Below are 10620 nucleotides of genomic sequence, written 5' to 3'. Positions count from 1 at the left end.
AAATATTTTTTGTAAAATGCAAAAATATTTCCAATAGTAGGAAACACATCAAAATTTTGCAAAAAATATATTAAAAGTTTATGGTAATCTCTTGATTATAAGCTCCATGAACTTAAGATCTGTCATGCCCACAGCTGTTGTTTCTCCACCACTTAACAGCCTACCTGACACAATGAACATGTTAATAGATATTTTTGTGGCTGAGTAATATTCTATTACAATGGAATATTACTGATACAATAATATATGTGGTATGTATATATATATACACATACATATGTGTGTATGCTACATCTTCTTTATCCATTCATTTGTTGATGAACACTTGACTTCCTTCCATGTCTGCCATTTGCAACAATGTGAATGGACCTAGAGAACATTCTGCTTAGAGAAATCAGTCAGAGAAATACAAACACTATGTGATATCATTTATATATATAGTATCTAAGTTGACCATGGATACCAAACACACACATTAGAAAAACTTCATATGCACAGAAATGTAATATCATTAGTATAGGTAAACAGATGAAAGAACACACTAACATAGGTAATTTATCAGAATTACATACATTCTTAATATCTAGTTAAGCTTTCTTAGAAAAGTAAAAATTGTTCTCCATTTCATGTTTTCCCTCTTCTCTTATTGTGAATTTTTAGAGTAATATATGCTCAGTGCTGAGCCATGAAAGCCACAGTTCTTTTGCTAAAAATTTGTTTACAATTTTATGAAATGAAAGGTAAAGAATTTTTTTTTTTTTCAGGAAGAATCAGCGCACTCCATTAAAGCACAAACCACTGTCATCCCATGTCTTCCAGATTAATGAATATGTCCAGCAGAGAAACCACCCACTCTGTTACACACTTTATCCTCCTGGGCTTTTCCTCAAGCCCAGAAATGCAGCTCCTCTACTTCGGGCTCTTCTCAGCAGCCTATATCCTGACCCTGATGGGGAACACAGCCATTGTCTGTGCTGTGCGGTGGGATCAGCGCCTTCACACCCCCATGTACATCTTCTTGGGGAATTTCTCTTTCCTGGAAATATGTTATGTCACCACAACCGTCCCTAATATGTTGGCCAACTTCCTGTCCTCAAGCAAGTCCATCTCCTTCGTGAGTTGTTTTGCACAGTTCTACTTCTTCTTCTCTTTCGGGTGTGATGAGGGCTTCTACCTTTGCATCATGGCCTTTGACAGGTATCTTGCCATCTGCCGTCCTCTGCATTACCCACGCATCATGACCAAAGAGCTCTACACTGGCCTCGTCATCTTTGGGTGGTCCGGTGGGTTCATTCTCTTCGTAACCCCAGTTGTTCTCGTTTCACGGTTGCCCTTTTGCAGCCCAAATATCATTGACCATTTTATATGTGATCCTGTCCCATTGATGATGCTGTCTTGTTCTGAAGACAACACCACACAACTCATTTACTCTATTTTTAATGTTATTTTCATGATTGGTACGTTTCTTTTCATCCTTTGCTCCTATGCACTGGTGATTCTGGCTGTGTTAAGGATGCCCTCAGCAGCTAGCAAACGCAAGGCATTCTCTACTTGTGCGTCTCATCTGGCTGTGGTAATTCTGTTTTTTGGCTCTGTTATGGTGATGTATATTAGTCCTGGATCAGGACACCCAGTGAAAATGCAAAAATTCATTACCTTATTTTATTCTGTGATAACACCTTTATGCAATCCTCTAATATATAGCCTCAGGAACAAGAACATGAAGGCTGCCCTAATGAAAGTCTTGGGACTGGACAACATGTTAATAAAATACAAATGAGAGCTAAATTTTATCTCTCAAATGCAACTCACCTAAATAAGTCATGTGTAAAATAGATGGCTAGTGAGAATCCACTGTGTAGTGTGGGAAGCTCAGCTCAGTGTTCTGTGTTGGTCTAGATGGGAAGGATGAGGGGTGAGGTGGGAGAGAGGTCCAAGAGGGAGGGCATATACATATACGTGTGGCTGATTCACTTCATTACACAGCAGAAACTAATACAACATTGTAAGCAACTGTACTCCAATTAAAAAATAAAAACAAACAGTAAGCCCCCAAAAATGACAAGTGATATATTTGTCTCCAAATTCATTGTTTTGTTAAGAAGCTACTGTAATGAGGGCCAATTATCACCTTACTACCACTCACCACAAAATGCAGTAGTCTTATTTAAGAAAAAAATATGTTTTTAACAAGTGAATTCAACTTTGAAGTTGTGTGCTCACTCAGTTCGGTCCAACTCTTTGTGATTTAATAAACTGTAGCCCACCAGCCTCCTCTGTTCATGGAATTTTTCAGGCAAGAATATTAGAGTGGGTTGTCATTTCCTCCTGACCCAGGGATTGAACCCATGTCTCTGGTGTCTCCTGCATTTGGCAGGTGGATTCTTTACTACTGCACCAGCTGGGAACCCCCAAAGTTACCACCAAGTAAGTGCAATTTGTTATATCTAAACCTATCAGTCCCTCTATACATAACTTGGTTTCTAAAAAGAAGATAGAAGTCTACTTTGCATTACTATGTTGCAGCAACTAATAATACACATGTAATAGAGATCATAGATTGACTAGGGGATTAATCCTGTAAGCCGGTGATTTTCCACTGAGATATACTGACTGATAGAAAAGATCTGAGTTCGAAGGAGTTCACCTTGCCAGAGTGTAGCATTTGTCTTCACTTCAAGGAAACAGACAAATAAGTTTAGTTAGACATTAGTGATTTTTGATGCAATGGTAAATGGGATTATTTTCTTAATTTCTCTTTCAGATACTTCACAATTAGTATAGAGAAATGCCACAGATTTCAGTATATTGATCTTTTATCCCGTGACTTACTGAATCCCTTTGTTAGTTCTAACAGTTTTTTGGTGAAGTCTTTAGGGTTGTTTTCTTATAGCATCATGTCATCTGCAAATAGCGACAGTTTCCTTCTTTCTGATTTGGGTGACTATTTTTTTTCCTTGCTCAGTCACTCTGGCTAGGATTTCCTGTGCTACATTGAATTAGTGGTGAGAGTAGGTATCCTTGTTTTATTTCTCATCAGAGAGGAAAATCTTTCAGCTTTTCACTGTTGAGTATGATGTTAGCTGTGGGTTTGGCATATATGGGTTATTATGTTGAAGTATGCTTCCCAGGGACGGCAGAGCCTGGTAGGCTGCCGTCTATGGGGTCACACAGAGTCGAACATGACTGACGCGACTTAGCAGCAGCAGCAACAGCAGCACGCTTCCTCTATACCACTTGGTTGAGAATTTTTTACCATAAATGGATATTGAATTCTGTCAAATGTTTTTAATGAGCCTGTTGAGACTATCAACAGATGAATGGATAAAGAAGATATGTTATATATATATATACAATGGAATTTACTCAGCCATAAAAAAAGAATGAAATTCTGTCATTTATAGAAAAATGGATGGACCAAAAGAATATCATGCTTAATGAAATAAGTTAGAGAGAAACAAATACTATATGACATCAATTATAGGTGAAACTGAAAAATAACACAAATGTATACAGCAAAACAGAAACAGATTCACAGATTCAGTGGTTAACAAACAATGAGGAAAGGGAATGGGGAAGGTCAAGTTTGGGATATGGGATTAAGAGATACAAACTAATATGTATAAAATAGATAAGCAACAATGATATACTGTATATATAGCACAGGGAATTATAGCCATTAGCTGGTAATAACTTTTAATAAAGTACAATCTGTAAAAATTGTATCACTATGTTAACACATGAAACTAATCTAATATAAATTAAATTGATCAGTTTTATTTATAATATTAATATTTTTGAATCATAGTGATTCAATAAACTGAATCACTAGGCTAACACATGAAACTAATATTAAAATGAATTATACTTTAATTTAAAAAGTAAAAATTGTATAAAAAGAGATGCTCCACATGATATGTCATCAGGGAACTGCAAATTAAAAGAACTATGAGATACCACTACACACCTATTAGAATGTCCAAAATTTGGAACATTGACAACACCAAATGCTGACAAGAATGTGGAACAATAAGAACTCTAATTCATTGCGAGTATGAATGAAACCTGGTCCAGCCACTTTAGAAAGAATTGGCAGCTTGTTACAAAACTAAACACACTCTTACCATACAACCCAGCAAGTGTGCTCCTCAGTAATTACACAAAAGAGCTGAAACTTATGCCCACAAAAACCTGCACACAGATGTTTTTAGCATTATTATTCAAAATTGACAAAGCTTGAAAGCAACCAAAATATCCTTGAAATCACAAAAGAAACCATGATACATCCAGATAATGGAATATTTTATGGCATTAAAAAGAAATGAGCCATCAAGCCATGAAAAGATAGGAAGGAAAGTTAAATGTGTATTACTAAATGAAATAAGCCAAACTGAAAAGTCTACAATGTATACAGTAAAACATCAGTGGTTGCCAGGAGCTTGGGGGTAGGGAGTGGGGATGGTAGTTGAAGGGATGAGTTTGTGGAACACAGAAGGCATTTTGGCCAGTGAAAATAGTACAATACCATAATGATGGATATATGTCATTGTGTGTGCATGCTAAGTTGCTTCAGTCATGTCCAATTGTGTGTAACCCTATGGACTATAGCCCTCCAGGCTCCTCTGTCCACTAGAATTCTCCAGGCAAGAATACTGAAGTGGGTTTCCATGCCCTCCTCCAGGGGATCTTCCCAATCCAGAGATGGAACCCACGTCAAGTCTCCTGCATTGGCAGGTGGGTTATTTACCTCTAGCGCCACCTGGACAGCCTATATATGGCATTGAACATATCTAAACACATAGAAGTACAACACCAAGAATGAGCCCTCGATAACTATGGACTTTGGGTAGTTACATGTTAATATGGGTTCATCAGTTGTAACAAATGTACCATTCTAGTGGGAAAAGTTGATAATACAGAAATCTGTACACATGTGGAAGCAGGAGCTATATGGGAAATCTCTGTATATCATCTTAATTTTAACCTAAAACTGCTCTTAAAAAAATAAGTCTTAAAAAAGATTTAAAAAAAAAAGATGTCTGCCTTCATTCACTAAGCCTGAGCAATTACCTCAATCAAAATTTTGTGTGTCCAACTTATTCTGACTTAGGGATTCATCACTCCAATGTAAGAAAACCTAAAATACAAAGAGTTACCTCAAAGATAGGTACAATTGATACTCTGAAAAGGAAGGTACACATATACATTTGTTACAACGTATTTGGAGGGATGAGGGAAGGATAATAGCAGAGTGGTAAAACCAAATCTAATTTCAAAAGATGATAAATTATTGCTGTAAGACCAGTTACTAAATGACACAGGATATGCGGTGAGTGTCTTCTCTCCCTCCTTCTAGATTACAGAAGGGAACATAAAAGATTTCAGAGCTACATATATCACCCCAGAAAAGACAGGGTGAAAGGGGAGGCTTCAAAGGTCTTGACCAGTACCGCTTAAAGAGACCTGACCCATAATCAAGCCTGTGATGCTTCCAAACCTATTCTTACCTAAATAGAGTATCTGGGAAAGTTGGCTTCACTTCAGGGATACCATTTCATTCTAATTGTTTTTAGGTCCTAGTTTCTACACAGCAGCCACATTTAGAAACCAAGTCAGGATCTAATTTTCTTCAGTTCTTAGTTATTATAATTAATGGCTCCTGAGTCCTGAAAGAATGTTCAAGGAGGTTTTTTTGCTTATTTTTGTTTTGTTTTGCCATTGCACTAAAATAATTTGTCTTACTTGGATAATAGAAGACAATGAGCTCACCAGAGACGTCACAGAGCCTCGTTCCATGCCAGCAGTTTTTAGAAGTTAACACAGAGAAGGGTAGAAGTGAAAGGAAAGAGAAAAATGCAAGAACACTTGAAGAATAACAGAAAAACATAGTTTCTAACCTTGGAGTTGAGAAATGTGTTGAAACTTCTGAGGAAAACAAAAACTTTCTCAGAGAGGCTGACTTTCCCACGACTTGGAGAGAAGTGTACGCACGCACGCGCGCGCGCGCACGTTAGTCGCTCCGTCGTGTCCAACTCTTTGCAACCCCACGGACTGCAGCCCGCCTAGCTCCTTGAGTGTCCATGGGATTCTCCAGGCAAGAATACTGGAGTGGATTGCCATTCCCTTCACCAGAGGTTCTTCCCAACCCAGGTATTGAACCCTGGTTTCCTGCATTGCAGACAGATTCTTTACCGTTTGAGCTACAGGAAAGTCCTGGAGAGATATGGCTTCATGGAAGAACAGATTCTGAGCAACAGCTCATTTTAGACTAAAAGAAAAAGAATCTCGGACTGAGTTGGAAATATACAAGCTATTGTAATACCAAGACATTCATATTAAAGAAGCTAGATAGCCATTAAAATGGCAAAATTAACAGATGTTTTATGTAAACAGATCGTTGAGTAGGACATGAAATGGTTTTGAAATGCAGGATGAAATCCCAGATACTCCAGGGGTACTCCAAAGTATAACTTTGGAATGTTCTTGAGTTAGCACTGAATGGAGAGTAGAACTGATGGGTGGGTGGTAGAAAGAAACAAGTTACTCGAGGTGAAACTAATCTGGATAATATTTGCTCTAAATATCTCCCAGCGTGAGTTTGAGAGGTATGGGCAGAGCAAGCATGCACTTAAAAGCCTATGGCTTCAGTTGGTTTGGATGAGAAATGATGAGGCTTATCCTGCCACCTTGTGGCTCTGGGCCAATGTGCAGACAGCTTGGAGAAGAGAGGGCAGTGCTGAAGGGATTAGAGTGTCTAAGGGAAGAAGTAAGCTCAGAACACATCCTCCTCTCTCCTCCCTATAGAAATCACTTTGGCCAAGACTACATCAATATCAGTGTCAGATGACAACATAATTACTGCATTAGCTAAAAATTAATCAGTTTGAAATTCTGCTCTTGAGTGGATTTTTGCCCCTAGGACTATGGTCTGATCAGGGTGGCTGGCTAGACTGTGAGATCCTTGAGGGCAAAGATTAATTAATCTTGTCCCTCTGGAGCTAACATTAAGTGTTTCTTTATTAAATCAAGCTGTTGATCAAGTATAGTGCTTTAGGTGACATTATTTAAAAAATCAGCTAAGAAAAACAAACAAACAAAAACGATGTTATAATGTTGACCAGAGCAAAGACGGAAAATATTACAGTTAAACATCAGCTAGAAGCCATACTCAGATTAGGTATAATTTTCACTAGGGCTATCCTAATCTCTTGAAAGATAAAACACCTAGCTGAATTATGGCAAAATCTATTCTCTTCACGTCTGTAAGTTTCTGTTTTATCACTTGAAAAGAATAATGTCTCCCTCACATTTTGCATGTAAAATCTGCTGGCACAGTGCCTGGCCTGGGATAGACTTGTGAGGAGGGCCTAAGAACTTGAAGGTTATGTTAAACTCCAGGTGATTCTTATACACATTCAAGTGTGAAGGCTATGGACCATTCCAGTGAGCATCAATTCTTCTGCTGAATGACCCATAGATAGAAGAGAAGATGAACTTTTAATACCTCAGTACTGGGAGAGAAAAGTGGACCAGTAGTTTACTCCTAGTGGGTGATTAGGAAGGTATTTGAGATTTATTAAGGTGAATTTTAGCTGTCACTTGAAGAAGCACATATGAGGCAAGGGGCACTTCAGGAGCCTTGAAGCAACTGGTGACATCCAATATTGAGCTGCTTTTCAAATCCAGAACCTGCCTGAAGATGTCAGTTCAGTCCACTTCAGTCACTCAGTCATGTCCAACTCTTTTCAATCCCATGGATTGCAGCATGCCAGGCCTTCCTGTCCATCACCAACTCCTGGAGTTTACTCAAACTCATACCCATTGAGTCGGAGATGCCATCCAACCATCTCATCCTCTGTCATCCCCTTCTCCCGCCTTCAATTTTTCCTATCATCAGGGTCTTTTCAAATGAGTCAGCTCTAAGCATCAGATTGCCAAAGGATTGGAGTTTCAGCTTCAGCATCAGTCCTTTCAACAAATATTCAGGACTGATTTCCTTTAGGATGGACTGGTTGAGTCTCCTTGCAGTCCAAGGGACTCTCAAGAGTCTTCTCCAACACCACAGTTCAAAAGCATCAGTTCTTCAGTGCTCAGCTTTATAGTCCAACTCTCACATCCATACGTGACTACTGGAAAAACCATAGCTTTGACTAGACAGACCCTTGTGGCAAAGTAATGTCTCTGCATTTTTATATGCTATCAAGGTTGGTCATAGCTTTTCTTCCAAGGAGCAAGTGTCTTTTAATTTCATGGCTGCAGTCACCATCTGCAGTGATTTTGGAGCCCCCCAAAAATAGTGTGCCACTGTTTCCACTGTTCCCCCATCTATTTGCCATGAAGCGATGGGACCAGATGCCATGATCTTAGTTTTCTGCATGTTGAGTTTTAAGCCAACTTTTTCACTCTCCTCTTTCAATTTAATCAAGAGACTCTTTAGTTCTTCTTTGCTTTCTGCCATAAGGGTGGTGTCATCTGTATCTCTGAAGTTATTGATATTTCTCCCGGCAATCTTGATTCCAGCTTGTTCTTCCCCCAGCCCAGCATTTCTCATGATGTACTCTGCATATAAGTTAAATAAGTGGGGTGACAATATACAGCCTTGACATACTCCTTTCCTGATTTGGAACCAATCTGTTGTTCCATGTCCAGTTCTAACTGTTGCTTCCTGACCTGCATACAGATTTCTCAAGAAGCAGGTCAGGTGGCCTGCTATTCCCATCTCTTTCAGAATTTTCCACAGTTTATTGTGATCCACACAGTTGAAGGCTTTGGCATAGTCAATAAAGCAGAAATAGATGTTTTTCAGGAACTCTCTTGCTTTTTCCATGATCCAGAGGATGTTGGCAATTTGATCTCTGGTTCCTCTGCCTTTCCTAAAACCAGCATGAATACCTGTAAGTTCATGGTTCACGTATTGTTGAAGCCTGGCTTGGAGAATTTTGAGCATGACTTTACTAGTGTGTGAGATGAGTGCAATTGTGCGGTAGTTTGAGCATTCTTTGGCATTGCCTTTCTTTGGGATTGGAATGAAAACTGACCTTTTCCAGTCCTGTGGCCACTGCTGAGTTTTCCAAATTTGCTGGCATATTGAGTGCAGCACTTTCACAGCATCATCTTTCAGGATTTGAAACAGCTCAACTGGAATTCCATCACCTCCACTAGCTTTGTTCATAGTGATGCTTTCTAAGGCCCACTTAACTTCACATTCCAGGATGTCTGGCTCTAGATGAGTGATCACACCATCGTGATTATCTTGGTCGTGAAGATCTTTTTTGTACAGTTCTTCTATGTATTCCTGCCACCTCTTCTTAAATCTTCTTCTTCTGTTAGGTCCATACCATTTCTGTCCTTTATCGAGCCCATCTTTGCATGAAATGTTCCCTTGGTGTCTCTAATTTTCTTGAAGAGATCTCTAGTCTTTCCCATTCTGTTCTTTCCCTCTCTTTCTTGGCATTGATCGCTGAAGAAGGCTTTCTTATCTCTTCTTGCTATTCTCTGGAACTCTGCATTCAGATGCTTATATCTTTCCTTTTCTCCCTTGCCTTTGGCCTCTCTTCTTTTCACAGCTGTTTGTAAGACCTCCCCAGACAGCCATTTTGCTTTTTTTCATTTCTTTTCTATGGGGATGGTCTTGATCCCTGTCTCCTGTACAATGTCACGAACCTTATTCCATAGTTCATCAGGCTCTCTATCTATCAGAATTAGGCCCTTAAATCTATTTCTCACTTACACTGTATAATCATAAGGGATTTGATTTAGGTCATACCTGAATGATCTAGCAGTTTTCCCTACTTTCTTCAATTTAAGTCTGAATTTGGTAATAAGGAGTTCATGATCTGAGCCACAGTCAGCTCCCAGTCTTGTTTTTGCTGACTGTATAGAGCCTCTCCATCTTTGGCTGCAAAGAATATAATCAATCTGATTTCGATGTTGACCATCTGGTGATGTCCATGTGTAGAGTCTTCTCTTGTGTTGTTGGAAGAGGGTGTTTGCTATGACCAGTGCATTTTCTTGGCAAAACTCTATTAGTCTTTGCCCTGCTTGATTCTGCATTCCAAGGCCAAATTTGCCTGTTACTCCAGGTGTTTCTTGACTTCATACTTTTGCATTCCAGTCCCCTATAATGAAAAGGACATCTTTTTTGGATGTTAGTTCTAAAAGGTCTTGGAGGTCTTCATAGAACCGTTCAACTTCAGTTTCTTCAGAATTACTGGTTGGGGCATAGACTGTATTACTGTGATATTGAATGGTTTGCCTTGGAAACGAACAGAGATCATTCTGTCATTTTTGAGACTGCATCCAAGTACTGCATTTCGGACTCTTTTGTTGACCATGATGGCTACTCCATTTCTTCTGAGGGATTCCTGCCCGCAGTAGTAGATATAATGGTCATCTGAGTTAAATTCACCCATTCCAGTCCATCTTAGTTCGCTGATTCCTAGAATGTTGACACTCACTCTTGCCATCTCTTGTTTGACCACTTCCAGTGGACCTGATTGATTGGTGGACCTGACATTCCAAGTTCCTATGCAATATTGCTCTTTACAGCATCAGACTTTGCTTCTATCATCAGTCACATCCACAACTGGGTATTGTTTTTGCTTTGGCTCCATCCCTTCA

General features: G+C 39.2%; 1 protein-coding gene across 1 annotated transcript; it reads left to right on the top strand.

Moving 5' to 3' along the window:
- Nucleotides 1–823: 823 nt before the first annotated feature.
- Nucleotides 824–1780, top strand: LOC128054767 (olfactory receptor 11G2-like). Its single transcript, XM_052647338.1, has one exon. It carries the CDS (start codon nucleotides 824–826, stop codon nucleotides 1778–1780), a length of 957 nt encoding a protein of 318 aa, XP_052503298.1.
- Nucleotides 1781–10620: the final 8840 nt, after the last annotated feature.

The sequence above is a fragment of the Budorcas taxicolor genome, chromosome 10 (assembly GCF_023091745.1).
Source record: "Budorcas taxicolor isolate Tak-1 chromosome 10, Takin1.1, whole genome shotgun sequence".
Classification (NCBI taxonomy): Eukaryota; Metazoa; Chordata; class Mammalia; order Artiodactyla; family Bovidae; genus Budorcas; species Budorcas taxicolor.
Note: the sequence above shows the minus strand (reverse complement) of the source record. Positions and strands in the feature narration are given on the sequence as shown.

Coding starts and splice junctions, on each gene's coding strand:
- LOC128054767 (XM_052647338.1), top strand. CDS start 824: ATGAATATGTCCAGCAGAGAAACCACCCACTCTGTTACACACTTTATC.